We start from the raw sequence: 25,335 nt of genomic DNA on the forward strand, positions 1-25,335 counted from the left end.
AGATAACATATGATGTATTTTGCCACTCCGGAAGAGGCCAGCATTGAGCTTCTAAAGGCCCCTGGGTGGGATTTTGTGCAAAGGTCCTGCAAGGGGTGAGGAAGGAGGGAAATGCTCTGGGTAGGTCAAGTGGATGAGGTAGTTCACAGAGAACGTGGGAGCTTCCCCCAAGACTGGGCAGAAATGGGGATGGAGAGACAGGGACGGGGGCTCTCCAGGCCCACGGTACTCGGCAAGGAAGGCTGCTGTCAGGGGCATTTTGAACCCTTCTAGAGCAGAGTATCCAAGAAACAAGGGTAGGTTCCAGGGCCGAGCCCCAGCATGAAGCAGCAAGGAAGCAACCTTACAGACAGTGAGCCCATGGAACAAGGACCCAGCCGATATCTCTGGCTTCTGGCCCCACGGAGGCCCAGGGGTCCCGAGTGGTCCCAGGGAGATAGAAGCAGGCCCAAGAGGTGAATACGGTTGAATTTCCAGCCACCCCCACTGGGGAGCAGAATAATTCTGACTCACAGAAATAAAGGCAGGTGATGCCCTACTGCAGAGTCATGAACACCCACCGTATCTGCGGCTCTCACTCCATGGATCTTCCCCTTCTGGTGTTTTATCGGGTTGGCCAAAAAGTTCTTTCGGGTTTTTCCATCAGCTGGCGAGACCCGAATGAACTTTTTGGCCAACCCAAGGTATTTGGTCTGGGGGACCCAAGTATATTGCTTACATAGTAAGCCCCCTACACACGAACCTTCAAGCTGCGAACTTTCAAAGACACGAACGTGTGTCCAATCATGTAAGTCAGTTCGTGTGTCTGGCGTACACTGTCGCACGCACGCATCCTCTACAGGTGGTTGTGCTTTTGTGTACTTTACCGTACAGTACTGTACAGAGTACAGTAGTACAGTATCTTTATTTCAAGCCCAGGATGTCCTGAAGCAAGCGTAAAAGCAGTGGTGATGTAGCTGGCACTACTGTACTTTTCAAGGTACTGTACTGTAAGATTAAAAATGTTTTATTTTTTTGTGTTTGTTATGTATTATTTGTGTGAAAAGTATTATAAACCTATTACAGTACAGTACTATATAGCTGATCGTGTTAGCTGGGTACCCGAACTAACTCTGTTGGACTTAGGAACAAATTGGACTTAGGAACGCGCTCTCGGAACGGAACTTGTTCGTATGTAGGGGACTTACTGTATTTACTAATGGTAAAGTTTTCCTTTCACACATCACAGCAGCCTTTTCAGTCTCCCAGCAATTCACCTAACTAGACTATTACCCATTCCACGCATCTCTGCTGTGTTCATGAGGACACATCATCAAATGCCCAGCAGAGACCCAAACGTCCTCTATCTGCTGCACGCTCCCAACCTATCAGCAGCGACCTGCTGAAGAAAAATGAAAGTAGGAAACGACACAAGGAAACAAGGTTAATCTGGCCTGCCTGGCTCCTGGCAAGTGCACACTGGCTCAGAGGGGTCCCTACTGTCTCTCCCAAGGGCTCATCAAATCTGGTCAAACTCACCGCCAAAGGTCAGGCACCCCACCCGGTCCCCACTAAATGTGCCTGCGCTGGTCTCCTGAGGATTCTGAATCATAGTGCGCAAGCAGACGATGAGGCAGGCAGCGGGAGGAGAGCACAGGGAAATGGGAAGCCAGACCACTGATACACATTTTCCTTTTTTTAATTAAAAACATTTGTTTATTAACAAGTCTAAAGAAAACCTTCATTGAATCAGGGGATGTAATACAAATTACAGTGACCTGGGTATAAAACCTGGCATCAAATTTGGCCTTTTCGAAAGATTTATATATAAAAATATGCATTAAAACCTGTGCCAGAACACAGTGCAGAGGTTAACTGACACCCCCGAAGGGAGGGCTTACCAAGGTGGTCTGGTCTGTGGACGCAGGGAGCTCTCGGTTCGATGGCCTGAGGGGTGAGCCTTATGTGACAATGGCCTGCTGGGAAGGAGCCCGAAAAGCTTGTCTCTTTGAAGGCAGGACTCCTGTGAGCACCAAAATGCCACTAGCCTGGCATAAAACAAAAATGGTGCTGGGAGAAGACAGACAGGAGAGAGGGCTGTCCTCCTTTTCCTCATTACTGGGCTCTGACCACTATTTGAAGATTCTGGAACTCTGCAGACAAACCACCTTTAACTTTTAGAGGAACTTTTGCAATTTCCAAATATGTTTTTTTTCCAAGTAAGCTACCCAATTCTAACTCAAGGAGCCAAATCATAATTGGCCTGATTTTAAGGATTAAGAGCTAGTTCTGCTGTCATTTTCTGCAGGCCAAGACCCTGAAATACCTATCAGAATGGCTACAGTCACAACAGAAAAGCATGATATGACGGTGGTCTCAATCTATTTTTGGTCTTGGGCCCAATGCAACCAAGCAATCCTAGCCCAGAAGTTGTACTTCACAGACACTGAAACAAGAAGCAGCTTTGATCAACGCTGGAATTCCCCCATCCTGGGTACAAAGTATCTCAGCACAAGGCAACTGAAGCCTTTGGGAAAAGCCGGGTCAGCATTGTATCTCTGCCCTCAAGGAGGAGGATGCAGTTTCTTCACTGATGAGCCTGTCATTTTGGCTGAACAGGGTCAGGACTGTTTGACCATTGGCTTATTCACTCATGGAGGAGCTGCTGTCCCTGGTCTGCTCGTCCTATGGTTCTGTGGACAGGGGCAACCATCCCTGACTGAGCCGCTAAGCTGCTGCCCAAACAGCAGGGCTCTACGGATGGGAGACACACAAATGGGGACCCGAAAGAAATGGAGGGCGGGCGTAGGGGAGGGCAAGGAAACACGCTGAGGGCAGGCGGAGAAGCGGCCTTGTGGGCCTTCAGTAGTCGGCAAGGACAGCCAGGGCCTCTACAACTTCAGAGTGCTGCTAGTTACTGAAAGGGCTGGGGGTCCTTCCTGCCATGCCAGTGGGCTCTACAAGGGGAAACCAGCCGCCCCACCGGTTTCTATCCAAAAAGCAGAGTGAATTTTCTCAGCTGCCTCCAAGGTGTTTTGTTCGTTTGTTTGTTTTCCTTCCAAGCCCTCGGCTCCGCTGCCCTGCTGCAGGGTGATCTGGTGCTTTTCCTCAACTGTGGCAATAAGTGAAGTGAGGACAAAAGGGTCTGAACCACAATTCAGGCAAAAAGCCCCGAGCCCCGTCGGGCTGTTAGCGAGGGACTCTCTCCCTCAAGGCGGTGTATTTCAGGACCCAAGGGCTCAGGGGGAGAGGCACGTGCTCCTTGTCACTGGGGACCATCACCGTGTCCCGCTAGACCAAAGCAGCAGAGGACACTTGGCCCAGTTACTATGGCTCTTTCAGGACAGGAGGCCAACCTGGGCGGTTCCTTCGCCAAGTCTTAGGGTATTGTAGTCCACTAGAAGTGACCCGACAACACCCTCTGGTGGAAATTGTAAGTAAAACAAGGGCCATGCATCCAATTTACCTTGTTCTGACACCAGAGCGGTTTCAAGAGTCCCCATAACACGGAATAAAATAACAAAACCAAAACGTTCTCTTTAAGACTGTAACAATAAAAAAAAAGGTGGGCGTTCACAAGCCATCCTTAAGCCCCTCACTGCCAAATCACCTTCCCTCCTCAGACACTGTGCCTTCAGCACATTCTAAGAAAGGGGGACGCGTTGTGGGGTGCAGCTACTGGTCCCCTTAGAGTCTGGGCAGACTGCCTGCTGGTGCCAGAATGATGCTGGAAACGTAGAAGAGGCCCAGCAGGAGGTTGAGCTTGGCAGTCCTCTGGGGCAGCTTGTTGAAAGTCTGGCTTCGGAACTGCCTCTCGAGGGCAAAGGCCATGGGGATGGTGAGCAGGGGCAGAGCCAGGCTGATGCTGCAGTGCACAGCCAGGATGCTGAAGATTAGGTAGGGCAGGAAGAGCAGCGTGTTGTAGAGCACGTAGGAGAGGGTGGGGCCGATGAGGATGGCGAGCGTGACGATGCCAGCCTCCCGGTCGGACTCCACGTCCCTGGTGTTGTTGCAGTGGAGGATGGCCTCGGTGCTAAGGGCGAGGGGGATGGCGTAGACCAGCGGGAAGACCGCCAGGGACCCCACCTGGACGGCGTAGGCGAACATCACAGCCAGCGGGCCAAAAGTGATGAGGATGATGAGGTCTCCCAGAGCCAGGTACTTGAATCCAATTCCTAGGCCAGAAAGCACGGAGAGTTGGTGTGAGAGCAGGGCCTGGAGACCGCGGCAGTCCAAGGGCGGGCTGCTGGGGCCGCACGGGGCATATTCTTAGGCTGCGAGGCGGGGCAGTGGTTGCATTCCCCTCCCCTCCAGAGCAAGACCTGATTTTTTCCTCCAGTGGCACAGAGGGGCAGAGAAGACTGATCGTTCAGCACCCAGTTCAGTCTCAGAGTCACCCCCGAGTTTTCCTTCCTGCTGTCCCCCAGCAGAGGCCGGCCACAAAGAGCGGGGGCTTCCCAAACTAGTGGCTACCAGCGGGGAAGAGGGTAGAGGGGCAAAACAGGGGTGGGGAGTGGGAGGTACAAACTACTGGGTGTAAGATGGGCTCAAGGATGTGCTGTACAACACGGGGAACACAGCCAATATTTTGTAATAACTGTAAGTGGAAGGTAACCTTTAAAAACTGTATACAAAATTGAAAAAAAGAAAAAAGAGCAGGGGGTTCCGAGTCACAGACAGTTCAGCGGTGGGAGAGCCCGTGAAGGATCTCACAGGTCTTACGGTCCAGCGCTTGCATTTCTTTCATCCTCCACCAACCCCTGCAAGACACTGTTTCCGTCAGGAATGCCCTGAGATCAGCCCCTCACGGAATATCCACCCCAGCCTCTCACTTTTCGGCCACAACTTCTGGAAGCATCTTCTGGTTCTGAAAATCTCCAGTTAATCGTGGCGAAAGTTCGGGGTTCCCAAACTCCGCACAGAGCAACTTTCACCCACATAATGAGTAAAACAGCTAAGACAGGGAACTTACAACACTGCTTCCCCTCTCTGGTTCCCGTGAAGTTAAAACACTAAATAATCCCTAACTTTTCCTCCCGTACTGCTAAGCGACTTCAAATCCTGTCTAATCCCCATCTTTCAAACTGGCCCAGTTTCTCCATCTCCAAATCCAAGTCGCAGTCATCTTATGCCTGGAATACTGGGACACCCTCCCAACCGATCCCTCAGCTTCGGTTCCCATAACCACCTCCCCTCCCCCTCCCTAACCGAATCTCCACAATGCAGCCAGAATGATCCTCTCCAAATACTAAGCTAGTCATGCCCCTCCCCCAACATACATCTGGAAACCCTTATCAACAAGTTGTCCTCAGGATAAAAAAGCCCCAGATCTTCTACCTAGCTCACCTCTGGCCCTGCTCTGCCTCCCTCCTGCCGGACTTGGAGCCCTCCTCCCCTCCCCACACAGACTTCTCTCAGTTCCTCAGGGCCTTCAGACACTCCCCCAACCCCCAGCCCCTTGCCTGGCTAACTTCTACTCATCCTTCAAGACTTTAAAGACCATTCCTCAAGGCAGCCTTCCTCTGCCCTAGACCACATTTGGTTCCCCTTGCAATATGCTCCACAGCACCTTGACTTCCACTTTCATAAACTCCATCACACTTCTAGTTGTTTTGTTTTTTTGTTTTTTTTTTACCACACCGTGTGGCATGCAGGATCTTAGTTCCCCGACCAGGGATGGAACCTGTGCCCCCTGCAGTGGAAGCTCAGAGTCCTAACCACTGGACCGCCAGGGAATTCCCACACTTCTAATTCTTAATCTCCGTCTCTCCCACTAACCTGTAGGTTTCAATGAGGGCAGGGCCTTGTGTCTGGCCAGTTAACAGCTGGCTCCCCAGTGCCTGACACAAAGGCTGAACTGAACACAGAGCTACAGTAACAAGCACCTGGAATTTGGAACCAAGGTCATGAAAAATGTCCCACTTGGATGGAAACAGGCAAACCAGCATGGAAAGGGTGAGAGACACCCACTCAAAGAGGTGATCCACACATATATTGCTACAGAAGCTTGGGAAACCTCTGATCTAATCAAGCTACCAAGGCATGGCCTCAGTATCAGAAAGTTTTTTTAAAAACTATTGGGTCATCAATTACATTTTAAACAGCCTAAAATGATAAGGGACAATGATCTGTAAAAGATCTAAAAGCATGGTAGCCAAAGAACAAGATGCAGCCCAAGTTTACCTCCACACCTAGTGGTTGGGATTCTTTAATGCTAAATGACCACCCTTGATTCTTTGGAATGAAGCATCTCCAGGAAAGGGTATAACAGGCATGGCCCCTGATACCCGCAAAACACAGCAAACTAATTCTGTACTCCCCAGGCAGCGTTCTGATAAATAATTTGCTTGTCTGAGGACATGCCCTCCAGGAGGAAGGTCTCTCAAGCAGCACCTTGGCTCCAATTCTAAATTAGGAAATTGATGTCTTGTGCGGTATCTCACACATTTAGGCAACTACCCCTGCCCAAGGAAGATGCCAGGCAGGAATGCTCCCAGCACCAATCTAGCAAATTTCTCCACCAGCTGTCTGCTCTTCTGCATTTTTTCCTCAGCTCTCCAAGCAGACTTCGGGGCTCTTGACCTCTGGCAAGAGTACCCAAGACCACCACCTTAGACTGCCTGGCAAAAAAACAACGTGAGCAAAGCTTCTTGAGGTTATCTGACACCAGAAAATGACAAAGCTCTTGAGCGGAAAGCCCTGTTTCCTGAGTGTCCGACCCAAGGCTCATGTGCGCCACCTGATTCAGAGATGTGGCCCACCTGGGAGTTTCCTTTTAGGCGCTCCCCTCCTCCCAACACCATTTTCCACATGAGCCAGCACAGTGAAACAATGGGCCAGTTCTCCACACGGGAGCCAGGATGAATTTGTTAAAACATAAATCAAGGGCTTCCCTGGTGGCGCAGTGGTTGAGAATCCGCCTGCCGATGCAGGGGACACGGGTTCGTGCCCTGGTCCGGGAAGATCCCACGTGCCACGGAGCAGCTGGGCCCGTGAGCCATGGCCGCTGAGCCTGCGCGTCCGGAGCCTGTGCTCCGCGATGGGAGAGGCCACAACAGTGAGAGGCCCGCATACCGCAAAAAAAAAAAAAAAAAAAAAAACATAAATCAAAATGTTGGCATCAAAAGGATGCAGGGTAACTGGAACTCTCATGCCTCGCTGGTGGGGAGGTAAAAGCAGTAGAACCACTTCAGAAAACACCTTGGCAGCTTCTCATAAAGTTAAACATCATCTACCCTATGACCCAGTAATTTGATTCCTAGGCATTTACCCAAGAAAAATGAAAACAAATATCCACAAAAGACTTGAATATGAATGTTCAAGTCATAATAGCCAAAATATGGAAATAGTCCAAAAGTCGCTGAACAGGATAATGGATAAACAAATTGTGGTATGTCCATACAATGGCTACCTCTCGGTGATATAAAGGAACTACTGATACACATGACAACACAACGAAACTCAAAAACAGGCACAAGAATTCATACTGAATGATTCCATTTACATGATGTTCTAGACCACGCAACAGTGGTTGCCTCTAGATGGGGTGGGAAGAGTGGGGTTGACAGGGAAAAAGCACAAGGAAGCTTTTGGGGGTGACAGAAATGTTCTGTATTATGGTAAGGGTATGGGTTATACAGCTGTATGTATTTGTCAAAATTCATCAAACTATAACGTTTAAGATCCATGCATTTCACCATATGTCAACTATATATCGATAAAAGTCAACGTTAAAAAAATAAAACGTAAGTCAGATTATGTCATTACTCTGCTCAATACGTTTCAGTGTCTCCCCATTTGTTCATTCAATAAATATTAAGTACTGACTACTTGCCAGGCACTGTTCTGGGCACCATGGAGAGAAAAAAGAGACTAAAACCCCTACCTCCAGGGAGTTTACAGTCTAAGGGGGAAGATAATTAACAAAGTAAGTACTTTATGTGGTTAGAATGTAATATGTGCTATGAAGAAAAAGCAGAGGAGAGCAATAGGGAAGGCACTGTAGGGGAAACACAGGGTGTATGTGTGATTTTATTTTATTTTTTTCAGCTGCTGCAGGAAAAGACTGTTATTGTTTTGTAATTTTAAATAGGGTAGAAGCTGACATTAGAGCAAATGGGTGGCAGTTAGAAAGCAAATCATACACACAGATGGGGGAAGAGCATTCTAAACAGAGGAAACAGCATCTCAAAGGACCTGAGGCAGGAGCATGCCTGGCATGTTCCAGAAACAGCTAGCAGGGCAGTGTGGCTGGAGCGGTGAAGAGGAGAGCAAGTCAGAGAGTTGGGGGAGGTGGGGGTGGAGCAGATAATGTCAGGCCCTGGGGGTCGTTGTAAAGACCCTGGCCTTTACTCTAATGAGGTGGGAGCCGCTGGAGAGTTTTGAGCAGACGATTGACATAGTTGCAGGATTACTCTGCCTGCTGATCTGGGAGAACCAGGAAAGGGACAAGGGTGCATGCACAGAGATGGGTAAAGAATCAGCCGCAATAATTGAGAGAGATGACAGTGGTAGTGGTGGGAAGTGATGAGAAGTGGTCCGGTCCCAAATGCGTGTTAGAAGTGGAATCGCTACAATCCTGCAGCCTGTGGAACAAAAACCACATTCACAGAAAGACACACAAGATGAAAAGGCAGAGGGCTATGTACCAGATGAAGGAACGAGATAAAACCCCAGAAAAACAACTAAACGAAGTGGAGATAGGCAACCTTCCACAAAAAAGAATTCAGAATAATGATAGTCAAGGTGATCCAGGACCTCGGAAAAAGAATGGAGGCAAAGATTGAGAAGATGCAAGAAATATTTAACAAAGACCTAGAAGAATTAAAGAAAAAACAAACAGAGATGAACAATACAATAACAAATGAAAACTACACTAAAAGGAATCAAGAGCAGAATAACTGAGGCAGAAGAACGGATAAGGGACCTGGAAGACAGAATGGTGGAATTCACTGTTGCAGAACAGAATACAGAAAAAAGAATGAAAAGAAATGAAGACAGCCTAAGAGACCTCTGGGACAGCATTAAACGCAACAACATTCACATTATAGGGGTTCCAGAAGGAGAAGAGAGACAGAAAGGACCCAAGAAAATATTTGAAGAGATTATAGTCGAAAACTTCCCTAACATGGGAAAGGAAACAGCCACCCAAGTCCAGGAAGCACAGAGAGTTGCATACAGGATAAACCCAAGGAGAAACACGCTGAGGCACATAGTAATCAAATTGGCAAAAATTAAAGACAAAGAAAAATTATTGAAAGCAGCAAGGGAAAAAAATGACAAATAACATACAAGGGAACTCCCATAAGGTTAACAGCTGATTTCTCAGCAGAAACTTTACAAGCCAGGAGTGGCATGACATATTTACAGTGATGAAAGGGAAGAACCTACAACCAAGATTACTCTACCCAGCAAGGATCTCATTCAGATTCGATGGAGAAATCAAAAGCTTTACAGACAAGCAAAAGCTAAAAGAATTCAGCACCACCAAACCAGCTCTACAACAAATGCTACAAGAACTTCTCTACGTGGGAAAAACAAGAGAAGAAAAGGACCTACAAAAACAAACCCAAAACAATTAAGAAAATGGTAATAGGAACATACATATCATTAATTACCTTAAACGTGAATGGATTAAATGTTCCAACCAAAATACACAGGCTCACTGAATGGATACAAAAACAAGACCCATATATATGCTGTCTACAAGAGAACCACTTCAGACCTAGGGACACATACAGACTGAGGGATGGAAAAAGATATTCCATGCAAATGGAAATCAAAAGAAAGCTGGAGTAGCAACACTTACATCAGATAAAATAGACTTTAAAATAAAGTGTTACAAGAGACAAAGGACACTACGTAACGATCAAGGGATCAATCCAAGAAGAAGATATAACAATTATAAATATATATGCACCCAACATAGGAGCACCTCAATACATAAGGCAACTGCTAACAGCTCTAAAAGAGGAAATCGACAGTAACACAATAATAGTGGGGGACTATAACACCTCACTTACACCAATGGACATATCATCCAGACAGAATATTAATAAGGAAACACAAGCTTTAAATGACACAATAGACCAGACAGATTTAATTGATATTTATAGGACATTCTATCCAAAAATAGCAGATTACACTTCCTTGTCAAGTGCGCACAGAACATTCTCCAGGATAGATTACATCTTGGGTCACAGATCAAGCCTCAGTAAATTTAAGAAAATTTTTTCTGACCACAACGCTATGAGATTAGAAATCAATTACAGGGAAAAAAACGTAAAAAACACAAACACCTGGAGGCTAAACAATACGTTACCAAATAACCAAGAGATCACTAAAGAAATCAAAGAGGAAATCAAAAAATACCTAGACACAAATGGCAATGAAAACACGACAATCCAAAACCTATGGGAAGCAGCAAAAGCAGTTCTAAGAGGGAAGTTTATAGCAATACAATCCTACCTCAAGAAACAACAAACATCTCAAATTAACAATCTAACCTCACATCTAAAGGAACTAGAGAAAGAAGAACAAACAAAACCCAAAGTTGGTAGAAGGAAAGAAATCATAAAGATCAGAGCAGAAACAAATGAAACAGAAACAAACAAAACAATTGCAAAGATCAATAAAACTAAGAGCTGGTTCTTTGAGAAGATAAACAAAATTGATAAACCATTAGCCAGACTCATCAAGAAAAAAAGGGAGAGGACTCAAATCAATAAAACTAGAAATGGAAAAGGAGAAGTTACGACAGACACCGCAGAAATACAAAGCATCCTAAGAGACTACCACTCTCTTAGTAAAGAGACTAAGCAACTCTATACCAATAAAATGGACAAACTGGAAGAAATGGAGAAATTCTTAGAAAGGTATAACCTTCCAAGACTGAACCAGGAAGAAATAGAAAATATGAACAGACCAATCACAAGTAATGAAATTGAAACTGGGATTAAAAATCTTCCAACAAACAAAAGTCCAGGACCAGATGGCTTCACAGGTGAATTCTATCAAACATTTAGAGAAGAGCTAACACCCATCCTTCAAAAACTCTTCCAAAAAACTGCAGAGGAAGGAACACTCCCAAACTCATTCTATGAGGCCACCATCACACTGATACCAAAACCAGACAAAGATAATACAAAAAAAGAAAATTACAGACCAATATCACTGATGAATATAGATGCAAAAATCCTCAAAATACTAGCAAACAGAATCCAACAACATATTAAAAGGATCATATGCCATGATCAAGTGGGATGTATCCCAGGGATGCAAGGTTCTTCAATATATGCAAATCAATCAATGTGAGACACCATATTAACAAACTGAAGAAGAAAAACCATATGATCATCTCAATAGATGCAGAAAAAGCTTTTGACAAAATTCAACACCCATTTATGATAAAAACTCTCCAGAGAGTGGGCAAAGAGGGAACCTACCTCAACATAATAAAGGCCATATACGACAAATGCACAGCAAACATCATTGTCAATGGTGAAAAACTGAAAGCATTTCCTCTAAGATCAGGAACAAGACAAGGATGTCCACTCTCACCACTATTATTCAACATAGTGTTGGAAGTCCTAGCCACAGCAATCAGAGAAGAAAAAGAAATAAAAAGAATACAAATTGGAAAAGAAGAAGTAAAACTGTCACTGCTTGCAGATGACATGATATTATACATAGAGAATCCTAAAGATGCCACCAGAAAACTGCTAGAGCTAATGAATGAATTTGGTAAAGTTGCAGGATACAAGATTAATGCACAGAAATCTCTTGCGCTCCTACACACTAATGATGAAAAATCTGAAAGAGAAATTAAGGAAACACTCCCATTTACCATTGCAACCAAAAGAATAAAATACCTAGGAATAAACCTACCTAGGCAGAGAAAAGACCTGTATGCAGAAAACTATGAGACACTGATGAAACAAATTAAAGATACCAACAGATGGAGAGATATACCATGCTCTTGGATTGGAAGAATCAACATTGTGAAAATGACTATACTACTCAAAGCAATCTACAGATTCAGTACAATCCCTATCAAATTACCAATGGCATTTTTCACAGAACTGGAACAAAAAAATCTCAAAATTTGTATGGAGACACAAAAGACCCCGAATAGCCAAAGCAGTCTTGAGGGAAAAAAAACGGAGCTGGAGGAACCAGACACCCTGACTTCAGACTATACTACAAAGCTACAGTAATCAAGACAATATGGTACTGGCAAAAAACCAGAAACATAGATCAATGGAACAGGATAGAAAGCCCAGAGATAAACCCACACACCTGTGGTTAACTAATCTATGACAAAGGAGGCAAGGATATACAATGGAGAAAAGACAGTCTCTTCTGTAAGTGGTGCTGGGAAAACTGGACAGCTACATGTAAAAGAATGAAATTGGAACACTCCCTAATACCATACACAAAAATAAACTCAAAATGGATTAGAGACCTAAATGTAAGACCAGACACTATAAAACTCTTTGAGGGGGCTTCCCTGGTGGCGCAGTGGTTGAGAATCCACCTGCCGATGCGGGGGACACGGGTTCGTGCCCCGGTCCGGGAAGATCCCACATGCCGTGGAGCGGCTGGGCCCGTGAGCCATGGCCGCTGAGCCTGTGCTCCACAACGGGAGAGGTCACAACAGTGAGAGGCCCGTGTACCACAAAACAAAACAAAACAAACAAACAAAAAACTCTCAGAGGAAAACATAGGAAGAACACTCTTTGACATAAATCACAGCAAGATCCTTTTTGATCCACCTCCTAGAGGAATGGAAATAAGAACAAAAATAAACAAATGGGACCTAATGAAACGTAAAAGCTTTTGCACAGCAAAGGAAACTACAAACAAGACGAAAAGACAACCCTCAGAATGGGAGAAAATTTTTGCAAGAGTCAACGGACAAAGGATTCATCTCCAAAATATATAAACAGCTCATGCAGCTCAATATTAAAAAAACAAACAACCCAATCTAAAAATGGGCAGAAGACCTAAATAGACATTTCTCCAAAGAAGACATACAGATGGCCAGGAAGCACATGAAAAGATGCTCAACATCACTGATTATTAGAGAAATGCAAATCAAAACTACAATGAGGTATCACCTCACACCAGTTAGAATGGGCATCATCAGAAAATCTACAAACAACCAATGCTGGAGAGGGTGTGGAGAAAAGGGAACCCACTGGCACTGTTGGTGGGAATGTAAATTGATACAGCCACTATGGAGAACAGTATGGAGGTTCCTTAAAAAACTAAAATTAGAATTACCATGACCCAGCAATCCCACTACTGGGCATATACCCAGAGGAAACCATAATTCAAAAAGACACATGCACCCTAATGTTCACTGCAGCACTATTTATAGTAGCCAGGACATGGAAGCAACCTAAATGCCCATCAACAGACAAATGGATAAAGATGTGGTACCTATATACAATGGAATATTACTCAGTCGTAAAAAGGAATGAAATGGGGTCATTTGTAGAGACGTGGATGGATCTAGAGACTGTCATACAGAGTGAAGTAAGTCAGAAAGAGAAGAAACATTGTATATTAATGCACATATGTGGAACCTAGGAAAATGGTACAGATGAACTGGTTTGCAGGGCAGAAACTGAGACACAGAAGTAGAGAACAAACGTATGGACACCAAGGGGAGAAAGCGGCGGGGGGGTGGGGGGAGGCATGTGATGAATTGGGAGATTGGGATTGACATGTATACACTAATACATATTAAATGGATAACTAATAAGAACCTGCTGTATAAAAAAATAAAATTCAAAATTTCAAAAACAAATTCTTTAAAAAAAAAAGAAGAAGAAGTGGAATCAACTGGACTTGCTGATGGTCTGGATGCAAGATGTGAGAAAGAAGAGTCAAGGATGATACCCATGATCTTCAGCCTGAAGAACGAGAAGGATGGAGTTGCCATCGAGTGATATGGGGAAAGCTGAGGGTAGAGCAGATTTCTTTGGGGAGCAGAGGAGGAATTTGCTCTCAGGTGTGTCAAGCTTGAGATGCCTGTAACCTCTCAGAGAAGTTTCTGAGAAAGAAGTTGGATCTGAGTTTGGAGTTGAGTGGAAAGATCTGGTCTGGAAGTAGAAATTTGTCACCAGCTTAATAGATGGCAATAGAAGACACGAGACTGGCTAAAATCCCTAAGGGAGTAAATGGAGCTAAAGAAGAGCGGTCCAAGGACTAGGTTTGGAGGTTGGGAGTTTGAAGGAACCGGCAGAGACTGAGGCCCTGTGAGACAGCATGCTCTAGCCCCTGCCTGCCCCGACAGCTGCATCTCAGTCTTCCTCTTGTTCACGCTGGCCTTTCAGAAGATCCTAAAAGATGCCAAGTCTTCCCCCACTCCAGGACATTTGCATTTGCTGTTCCTTCATCCCTGAAGGACCCAAATCAGACCGCAATTCTGCCCATGGCTGGCTCCTTATCTGTCAAGTCTTCGTTTAAGGTCACCTTCACAGACAGGACCTCTTCCATCCACAACTACCTGATACATTCATTCTATTTCAGCACGCTGCTGCTTTCCCTCATTGAACTTTTTACAATTGGCTGCCAGGACACCACAGTCTCTTGTTTTTCTTCTTTCTCCTCCAGATGCTCCGCTGCAGTTCCCTTTGCCTTCCTTCTCCCCTCCCCAATTCTTAATGTTGGAGTGCCCCGGGGCTCACCCTCAGGTCTATCAACACTGCCCCGCTCCGGGATCTCCCCCAGTCTTACAACTTTATCTATGTGCAAGACTCCCAAATGTCTCTATCTCCAGCTCAGACCTCTTCTCCGAACTCAGACTCATATCCAACTATCAATCTGACACCCCCTTGGAGATCTAATACATTAAGATGTCCAAAGTCAATCTCTCAACTTTCTCTCCACAGACCTATCTTCAACCTTCTCTCTCTCATTAGACATCAACACCACTATTCCAGTTACTCAGGACAAAACCTTAGAGTGATGTGTAATTTCCCTGTTTCTCTCCTGCCTCACATCCCAACTATCAGCAAACCCTGTTTACCTTCAAAATAAATTCAGAATCTGCCTACTTCCCTCTCCACTACTCCCACCCTGATTCAAGCCACCAGACATCTCTTGCCTGTTTTACTCAACAGCCGCCTTCTGGGTGCTCCTGCTGCTGCCCTTACCCCTCTTCATCCATTCTCAGTACCTTAGCCAGAGTGATTCTTTTAAAACATTAAGGCTTTCAGCCTTTTTGTGCCACCCTGCCCACCCCACCCCCCCAAACGAACTTCTCTTACTTTTCCTCCTTTTACTCTCTCCCTCATTCACACTCTGGACTCCATGCTAGGCCTCCAACTCTTCAGGGACACTCCTGCCTTTGGCAACTGCTGTTCCAAGATACTCTTCCTCCAGATATCTGCTCAGGCAACTCCCTCACCTGTCACCTCTTACAATCTTTGTTCACATGTTACCTTGTTTATGAGGCCTACCCTGATCAAACTAGTTAAAGCATTCAGCTGTGTCCTCCTTCCTTGCTCTCCTTCTTTTCCCTATAGCACTTATCTTCTTTTCAGGTACTGTAACCAAGGTACAAATTCATCCTGGCTTACCAGGAACTCTCCTGGTTTCCAAAGCCCCACATCTTAGGAACACTCAGTGCTGAGCAAACCAAGATGTTGGTCATCCTATCCATAATTTACTATTTTTATTTTCTGTCTCTCCTCATGATATATAAAATCACTTCCACAAGGGCAGGGACTTGACTGCTGTGTTCACATAGAACAGAGCCTGGCACATAATAGGTGCTCAATAAATAGGGCTCAACGACCAGCCCATCACTACCTTAATCAGCCTGCTGCAAGGGATCACCTAGCAAACTAGCTGAAAATAATTAGGTGTATAATTTGAGCTTTTCAAATTTAATTACACTAAACTTTGAAACTGTGACATTATAAGGTATGACCAACCAGTGGAAACTAGACACAAAAAATTTCCATATGTAAGTTATTCCTAACATCCATAAGCCAAGCCAGGAATGCTATCCCCCACATCCACACGACCCAAACATTATAGATTTCACATAAAGCGGCCTAATTCAGAAAATAACCTTTGAGGACTTCCCCAGTGGTCTAGTGGTTAAGACACCAGCTTCCACTCCCAGGGGGCGCCGGTTGGATCCCGAGTGGGGGAAGTTCCGCAGGCCGAGCAGTGCGGCCAAAGGAAAAAAAAAAGAAAATAACCTTTGACACCTCTCCACTAACCCTATAATTCCTATGCAAACCGCAGTTTCCAATACCTGCAACTAAGACCTGCAGCACAGCAAACAGGCCAATTCTTACCTCCTGTGTAGAGAAAGGAGCCAGACAGGCCTCCGAAGTAGATGAGAGCTAAGTGCTCCAGTTTCAGAGGGGACAGGTAGTAGAGGCAAGCAGCACAGACACAGCCCAAGGTGTAGAGGAAGACGCCAAACCGGACGACATCCTGGGGCTCCAAGATTCGGTCCACCAGGGTCCTGTCATCACTCTTTTTGTGGTCAATGCCCTTGGAAAAGTCGTAGTAAGTGTTGACCAAATTGCCAGCCCCGTGCACAGCGAGGACAGCGACGGCACAACCCACCAATAGCCTGGGATCCAGGACGCCCTGGGATCTGTAGGCCAGGGCACTGCCCAGGGCCACCGGGGTGAGTGAGGCACTGAAGCTCCAGGGCCGCAGGGCCAGAACATAGGAGGCGCACTTCTGCCTCCACGAGCGCTGCGGTGGTCTGTCCTGCTCGGGACAGCCGTTCCCCAGCAGGTCCCTGTCCCCGACCTTGGCCGTCTCTCCTGCCTGGATGTTAATCTTCTCCCCCGGGACCTGCGAGGCCGCCATGGAGAAAGCACTTGGGTGAAGTCAATGTTAAACAGTGAGCCACCCACACACAGCGTCCGCCCTGAGGCGAGGACGGGTTGGGTAGCGGACCTGACCTTCGGTTCCAGCCGGGGGCAGGGATAGGGAGGCGGCGGGGCCCGGGGACTGCAGCGAGCGGGCTGGCACCCCACGAGACCCGGCGGCACCTCCCCGACCTCCTGTCACCTGGGCGAGGCCTGCTTCCAGACGCCCGCCTCGCCCTAAGTCCCGAGACTGAGCCGCGGCCGCCTCTACGAAGCTGCCGCGGCCACCATCTTGGGCGCCCGCCGCTGTAGGCCCGCCGGGAAACAGGGACCGGCTGCGCGGGTCTGGGCCGGGGCGGGGTTGAGGGCGGGGCCAGGCTGAGGGCGGGGCCGGGGCAGGGCAGCGACCCAGCAGTCCGCGGGCGGCAATTGCTCCCGGACTTGCTGGAAACAGCCTCAGTTAGTATCTCAAGAAGGGCCACGAATGCGTGTCGCTTTACGACTTACCAAGAGCCTTCACTAAGGGAAATAGGTCTCATTCAGTTTTTTTCATTCAACGCGCATTTATTATTATTTATTTATTTATTATTATTGAGCGCCTACTGTGTGCAACAAGATTTACTGAACACCTACTATTGCACGCAGCAGCAATAAATGAATAAAACGGATAAAAATCAGGGAGCACGTTGAGGGTGGTAAGAAAGGTGTAATTAAACTTCCTTTCCAAATGGGAAAACCGAAGCTCTGAAATGGGAAATGACGATGTCTAGGAAATTATTAGCTTAGCCAAGACATTGAAGCAATCTAAAGGTCCATCAACAGATGAATGGGTAAAGATATATATATATATAATGGAATATTACTCAGCCATAAAAAGAATGAAATATTGCCATTTGCAGCAACATGGATGGATCTAGAGATTATCATACGAAGTGAAGTCAGACAGAGAAAGACAAATATTATATGATATCACATATGGGGAATCTTAAAAATAATACAAATGAACTTTTTTATAAAACAGAAACAGACTCACAGAAACAGAGAACAAATTTATGGTTACCAAGGAGAAAGGGGGGGAGGGGTAAATTGGGAGTATGGGATTAAAAGATACACACTACTATATATAAAATAGATAAACAAGGATTTACTGTACAGCACAGGGAACTATATTAAATATCTTGTAATAACCTATAATGGAAAAGAATCTGAAAAAGAATATATACATATGTATCTGAATCACTTTGCTATACACCTGAAACTAACATAATATTGTAAATCAACTATAGCTCAATTTAAAAACACTAAAATTAAAAAAAAGAAATTATTAGCTCTGCTAATAATCACAACAGCAATAATTCCCACTTTTTATTATGCATATTCCATATACTGCCCTGACTGCCTTTTTTTTTTTTTTTTTTTTTTTTTTTTTGCGGTACTTGGTCTTCTCACTGTTGTGGCCTCTCCCGTTGCGGAGCACAGGCTCCGGACGCGCAGGCTCAGCGGCCATGGCTCACGGGCCCAGCTGCTCCGCTGCATGTGGGATCTTCCCGGACCGGGGCACGAACCCTTGTCCCCTGCATCGGCAGGCGGACTCTCAACCACTGCGCCACCAGGGAAGCACCCTGACTGCCTTTTTATCTTTCTTCTAATTTATTTACTTATTCATACACAGAACTGCCCTCCTCCCCACCCACCAGTTGGCCAGCTTTGTGTCTCCATTTCCTGCCTTCTGGGAGCTTATGGTCCATATCTGTAGCTTGTTCTGGCTGGAGAGAGCCAATTGTTAAATTTTTAGGAATTTTGTGAGCAGTCATTAAGCAAAGCCATTATTAAAAATTAAATTATACAAATTTACAAGTAGATCCATTATATGAAAAGGCAAGGTAACAAATACTCAAAACTCATTAATTCCCAATTATTTCACTACACTTCACTACACCATTTATGCTCTTCAGGTTATTTATGTCTATTTTATCTGCATTGTGGAAATACTACATAATGATGTGTTGCTGCTTATCTCTTCCTACCTGTTCATTCAGTGATATCCGCTGGTGGTTTGAAATCTGCCATGATGGGAGTGTCATACCACACAAATCAGCAAATGCTTCATAATTGTTTTGTACATCATCTGGAATTAAGAAAGTGACAGAGAAAAGTTAATAATGCAGATTCAATTTTAAGTGTGGCAACTCTGTAGCTGTTTCATTTTGCGTAGCAGCAAAAATTTGAGGAAATATACTTCCAGTATTAGAATATTATCCAATTCAGCAAAGAAGCCATTCATGTCATTGACAAACTAGTGAAGTTCAATATATCTCGATTGTTTCACTTTCCACCTACTCCTTAACGTAAAAGATAATACTGGGACTTCCCTGGTGGTCCAGTGGGTAAGACTCCGCGCTCCCAATGCAGGGGACCCAGGTTTAACCCCTGTTCAGAGAACTAGATCCTTCATGCATGCTGCAACTAAGGGTTCTCATGCTGTAACTAAAGATACCGCATGCCACAACGAGGATCCCACGAGCCGCAACTAAAACACAGCACAGCTTAAATAAATATTTTAAAATATATATTTATTTTATTTTGTTTATTTATTTTTGGCTGCTTTGGGTCTTCATTGCTGTGGGCTCTCTCTAGTTGCAGCGAGCAGGGGCCACTCTTCATTGCGGTGTGCGGGCTTCTCACTGCAGTGGCTTCTCTTGTTCTGGAGCATGGGCTCTAGAGTGCAGGCTCAGTAGTTGTGGCGCGTGGGCTCAGTTGTTGTGGCTCGCGGGCTCTAGGGTGCAGGCTCAGTAGTTGTGGCACCCTGGCTTAGTTGCTCCGCAGCATGTGGGATCCTCCCAGATCAGAGCTTGAACCCGTGTCCCTTGCATTGGCAGGTGGATTCTTAACCACTGTGCCACCAGGGAAGCCCATATTAAAAAAAAAAAAAAAAAAAAAAAAAAAGATAATATCAACCAACAATCATGTTGGAACTACACTCATTGGTCAATGCAGCCATACGGAGGTTACACAATATCAAAGAAAGTATACTGTTAGAATCAACCGGCTATATGGAATTTATAATAAAGATTATCGTGTATTTTATTATTATTTGTAAGTTTTGTGCTACACATCCTTCGCATTAGTGAACGTTATAATACACATATAACATATATGGACACAGGACTGACTACATGATTTTGGTCCCCAGTACAAAATAAAAATGCAGGACCTCTTGTTCAAAAATCATTAAGAATTTCAAGACAGCATTCTGACCTCACAGGTCACACATCATGAAGGAAGCCCAGTACATACATACATGCCACACTCCCTTCCCAGCTGGTTGTTAAACATTTACAACTCCACCACCCAGAACATACTTGCAATGCTGGCCAAACCTGATTGCCCAATGCTGCCGAATCAGACAAGAGGAAGAAGCAGATGTATTCAAATCCTGGCTCTACCACTTACCAATTGTACGACCCAATTCCTCTGGACATCAGATTACTCCTATACAAAGTGGGAACAATATGAACTGCCTCATTCATAGAGATGTTCAGGAAGAGCAGTGACAGCATTTACTGACTGTTCATATGTGTCATACAGTGTTTTGGGTACTTTACATGTATTAGCATTTAACCCACACAATACCGCCTACCGAAGTAGGTACATTATAATCCTTCTAGTTTTATAAATAAGGAAACAGGTACATAAGTGCTTTCTCATATAGTCAGTAAATGTTGGAGCTAAGTTTCAGATTCGGTTAGTTTTGACTCCAAGATGCTTTTAACCACTACTCTATACTGTCCGCCAAAACGCCTGCTTGTAAGTGCTCAATAAATATTAGTTATTATTTTAACATAGTGGACAAGAAAGCTCTTTGTAAACTGAAAAGAGACCTATAAATGCACTGATTACTATTGCTATAAAGCCATCTTTGATTGTTAATTAGAAAACAGGGCCATACCACGTCTTAGAGAGACAAAAACCTCATACATTGCTGGTGGAAATGAAAATTGATACCTCCCTTACAGAGATGAATTTGACAATATCCATCGAATTACACATGCATTTGCCCTCTGACCCTATAACCGCATTTCTGGTACTATTTTGTATAGCTGCCAGGGAATAAAATTATATATCTACAAAGGCATTCATTGAAGCATCATTAGTAATAGCATGAATTTGAAAATAACATGTGTCCATCAACAGAGAAATGGAAATATAAATTATGATATATCCATGTGCTGGAACATTATGCAGCTATAAGAATAACAAAAGAACAAGGGAGCCTTCTATACACTAAGAAAGATCTCTAAGATACCCTATAATTTTTTTAAAAAATGAATTTATTTATTTAATTTATTTCTTTTGGCTGCATTGGGTCTTCGTTGCTGCACGCGGGCTTCCTCTAGTTGCCGCGAGCGCGGGCTTCTCATTGAGGTGGTTTCTCTTGCTGCGGAGCACAGGCTCTAGGCACGTGGGATTCAGTAGCTGTGGCTCGCGGGCTCTAGAGCGCAGGCTCAGTAGCTGTGGCTCACGGGCTTAGTTTGCCCCGCGGCATGTGGGGTTTTTCCCAGACCAGGGCTTGAACCCATGTTCCCTGCATTGGCAGGCGGATTCTTAACCACTGCGCCACCAGGGAAACCAAGGTACCCTAGAATTTTTAAAAATACAGAACACTGTATATGGCGTAACAAAAGAGGGAAATAACAATATATATTTATATTTGTCTTTTATTTACATAGAAATGTAAAAAATGTAAAATCTAGGGATACATAAGAACTAAGAAAATAAGTAGTGAAGGGGCAGGGGTGGAGCAAGACTTATAATGATAAGCATAATTTTTGATTTGAGATTTGAATAGTGAATGTATTACATATTCAAAAATGTTTAACGACTAAATATAGAGATGTTGAAAACAAGTGAAAAATGTGAAATTCAGAGGAACAATTATTTCACAGAAGAATCAATGTAAAGATTCTAAACCTAAAGAAGTAATCATGGGACTTCCCTGGCAGTCCAGTGGTTAAGGCTTCACCCTCCAATGCAAGGGGTGTGGGTTTGATCCCCTCAGGGAGCTAAGATCCCACATGCCTTGTGGCCAAACAAAACCAAAACATAAAACAGAAGCAATATTGTAACAAATTCACTAAAGACTTTAAAAATGGTCCACATCAAAAAAAAAAAAGTTGTCACAACTTCTTTTTCTCTTAAATCTGCCAAAGCGTTTTTTAGCCACAGAATATTACCAAACCTCTTTTATTTGGTAATTTAGTACTTCTGGAAACTTACACCTCTTCAACAAACACTTTTTATTTAATTAAAGTAAAAAAGTAAATGATGGTAATGTGTAAAGAAAAAATATGCCTTCCCCAAATTCCATTACATCTTAGTTGTATATTTTCCCCATGTGAACATAGACACATAAGAAACATAAATTTTAATAGGTTATATTATACTTACATGGTATAATTGTGAATCCTTCTTAGCAAATATTCATCTACATTACGATTATTAATGGCTACCTACATTTTCCTTAATATAAATTACTATATTTTTCTTCTTTTTTTTTTTTTTTTTTTTTTTTTGCGGTACGCGGGCCTCTCACTGTTGTGGCCTCTCCCATTGCGGAGCACAGGCTCCGGACGCGCAGGCTCAGCGGCCACGGCTCACGGGCCCAGCCGCTCCGCGGCATGTGGGATCTTCCCGGACCGGGGCACGAACCCGTGTCCCCTGCATCGACAGGCGGTCTCTCAATCCCTGCGCCACCAGGGAAGCCCGAGGTTTTCTTCTTAAATGTTCTAAATTACTATATTTTATTTAATCGGACTCCTATTGAGGTATTTAGGAATTTTCAATGCTTACTATAATAGACCGTGATTTTTTTAAAAAAGATGTAGTCAAATTCCATTTTTATTATTGATTTTCGAAAGGATGTTTTTAAAATGATACTACTTTGAAATTATTTCTTTACGAGCAGCTTAATTTAGCTAAAACTTGCCTACGGTTTCTCGCGAATGATCTTGTGAGGTAGATAATTTTGGAAAAGTGGGGAAATCTAACTAAAAACGCTTTCAAATGCGTATTACATTTCACAAAAGAGAAATCACGGATGCACAAGTAGCGCTAGTCCTAAAATTCCACTTCTTTTGCTCCAATAATTACAAGGCGCTGGCATCGCTCACACTCCGATCTCAAAAATTAAACCCGGCGGGGTCGCGAACCTCCGCTTACCGCCTCGTGGGTCCATGCCACGGCACCCAGACAGCGGAATGCGCACTTCCACAGCCCGGGTGCAGAGGGGAATTATAGTAGCGACGCACCGGATGTGTGCGTGGAAGTGCCTGAAGTCAACTCACGACCGATTGGTTCTCCCGAGTGGACCTAAGCCTCCTTTCGCCTGCCACTGGCCACGGGGTTTGTCTATTTGAACAGTCCTCGCCCCCTTGAGAAGCCGGGTCCCGAAGCCTCACTTCTCCTTAATGACTATTGGCCGGTGTTCCAGTCCATCTTCTTCTTACGCCCGTCGATTGGTCCTTAGGGCTGGAAGCCCGCCTTCCCTCCCGCCCGGCTTAGAGGACAGCTAGGAAGGCGGGTGGTGGGGTCGGGGCCCTGAAGCGGTGGTACCGGCGTTGGCGGCGGCAGCTGAGGCCTTGGCCGAAGCCGCGCGGTGAGTCTGGGACCTGGCACCGACCCCTCCAAGGCGGCGGAATTTCCAGACCCACGGTCAACCTGGTCCGTGGGGGGACCCCGGGAAGTCGTGCGTTTGGGACGTGGGGTCCCCTCAGTACTGGCCCCCACGGAGTTGGGCGCCGCCTGAGCCCTGGACCCGCACCCCCGAGGCAACGCCCACCTCCTCCCTGACCCGCAGGAAACCCCCGAACCCTTTTAGCCTGCTGTGCGTCTCTGGCGCCACGAAGGCCGGCCCATCAGCTCCTGTATTGCTGGGGCGCCTTTGGGTCTCCTTGCCCATCAGGCACCCCTTCTTCAGAGCTCCCTACAGATTGTCCTCAAAGAGGACCAACGTCAGTGTCAGCCCCTTGCGCTCTACCGTGGAGGCCTCTCAAGGACCCATTCCCCGGAGCTGAGCTCGGTTCCATCCCAGAGTTTCATCCTCTGCTTCCCCCGCCCCCATCCCTAGTTTCGGCCACCTGACTTTAACTTCTGTAAGCCCTCGCCAAGACCCTTCGGATTTTTAACTTATAGTATTTTAATTGAATTCTCCCTGGAGCAGATGGCCTGTGGGCCTTAGATCTTATAAAGATATGCTGGTTCCTTCCTGAGACTGGAAATTCCTTGCTAGCCTCCCTCCCACAGACAAGCGCACACACTGTGGTTTTCTCATCTGGAGTCCTTGGGTTTCCTTTCCCCTGAAGGCTGACACTTCCGTCTGCACTCTTCTCGGCACTGGAGTATTTAAAAGCTTTTCAGAACCAATTATTCCCTGTTTTTTTTTTTTTTTTTTTTCTCTGCATTTCACAAATTCTTTGAAAAATAAGAAATTTTGAAAATTTGATTTTCTAATAAAATCTGGAGATACCTAGGAAAGGTGCATATGTTACTGCCATATAGCAGTCTGCCAGAGCGCTCTCATGGCCACTTTATTGTGGTCGCCTGATAATTTGTATTTCCCCCAGACTGTAAGCGTATTGAGGGAAGGGACAGGGCATAACTGAGGAATGAATGAGTGATCTCAGGAACGAATCATTCTCTTTTAGAGCACATTCCAAGTCCTAATGTTCTGTAGAACTACGCTGTCCTATACAATAACCATCAGCCACATGTGGCTTAGAGCACCTGAAATGTGATTGGTCCAAGTTGAGATTACATAACCTAAGTGTAAAATGTACACTAGATTTTGGAGACTCAGTACAAAAAAGAGAAGAGAAAAATATATCAATAATTTTTATATTGATAACATGTTGAAATGATATTTGGGATGTATTGGATTAAATAAAATGTATTAATTTTGCCTGTTTCTTTTTACTTTTTCAATATGGCTGCAAGGAAATTTAAAGTTATTTTACATTTGTGGCTTGTATTTCTATTGGGCAGTGCTGCTACAGAATAATAATCAATTTCCCTCTTTAAATTGAACTCCTGGAGGAAAAGGACAGTCTTAGGCATGCTTTATTTTCTCTCTACCTCCCCACCTCTAGTACCTGACTCTGTGCCACATACATAGTAGTCATAATGATAATCATAGCTAACAACTATTAAGAACTCACTGTGTGCCTGGCACTATTTTAAGCACTTTTTAACTGTTTAACTGTTTAGTGTGTTAACTCATTTAATCCTCACATCAATCCTATGAGTTAGGTACTGTTATCCTTTTATTACAGTTTAGGAAACTAAGACATTTTAAGTATCTTTCCTCAAATAATATAATTTTGGACTGGATTCACACCCAGGTACTCTGGCAGCACAGCCCATAATTTGACCCTCTCTCCTATGTTGCCTCTTTTAAACATCAGTCATTGTTGAATGAATCGAGGCTGTCTGCATGTTTTTCAGTGAGGTG

General features: G+C 44.8%; 2 protein-coding genes across 4 annotated transcripts in view; one reads left to right on the plus strand and one right to left on the minus strand.

Moving 5' to 3' along the window:
• Positions 1 to 3,512: 3,512 nt before the first annotated feature.
• On the minus strand, positions 3,513 to 17,176 carry UBIAD1 (UbiA prenyltransferase domain containing 1). The gene is made up of 2 exons (XM_059058014.2): positions 16,299 to 17,176; positions 3,513 to 4,154 (listed from the first exon to the last, which is right to left on the minus strand). The coding sequence occupies exons 1-2, from the start codon at positions 16,825 to 16,827 to the stop codon at positions 3,667 to 3,669; spliced, it is 1,017 nt and encodes a 338-aa protein (XP_058913997.1). The 5' UTR covers positions 16,828 to 17,176; the 3' UTR covers positions 3,513 to 3,666.
• A 6,203-nt stretch (positions 17,177 to 23,379) lies between these two features.
• MTOR (mechanistic target of rapamycin kinase) overlaps positions 23,380 to 25,335 on the plus strand; it is a 121,551-nt gene continuing 119,595 nt past the window's right edge. For all 3 annotated transcript variants that reach the window (XM_067017523.1, XM_067017516.1, XM_059057697.2), the window contains exon 1: positions 23,380 to 23,484. The gene's annotated coding sequence lies outside the window, so the exon portion shown is untranslated. The remainder of the gene's footprint in view (positions 23,485 to 25,335) is intronic.

This window comes from Kogia breviceps, chromosome 1 (assembly GCF_026419965.1).
Source record: "Kogia breviceps isolate mKogBre1 chromosome 1, mKogBre1 haplotype 1, whole genome shotgun sequence".
Classification (NCBI taxonomy): Eukaryota; Metazoa; Chordata; class Mammalia; order Artiodactyla; family Physeteridae; genus Kogia; species Kogia breviceps.

Coding starts and splice junctions, on each gene's coding strand:
- UBIAD1 (XM_059058014.2), bottom strand. CDS start 16,827: ATGGCGGCCTCGCAGGTCCCGGGGGAGAAGATTAACATCCAGGCAGGA. Junction 4,155..16,298: donor CTCCTTTCTCTACACAGGAG/GTAAGAATTGGC, acceptor TTTCTGGCCTAG/GAATTGGATTCAAGTACCTG.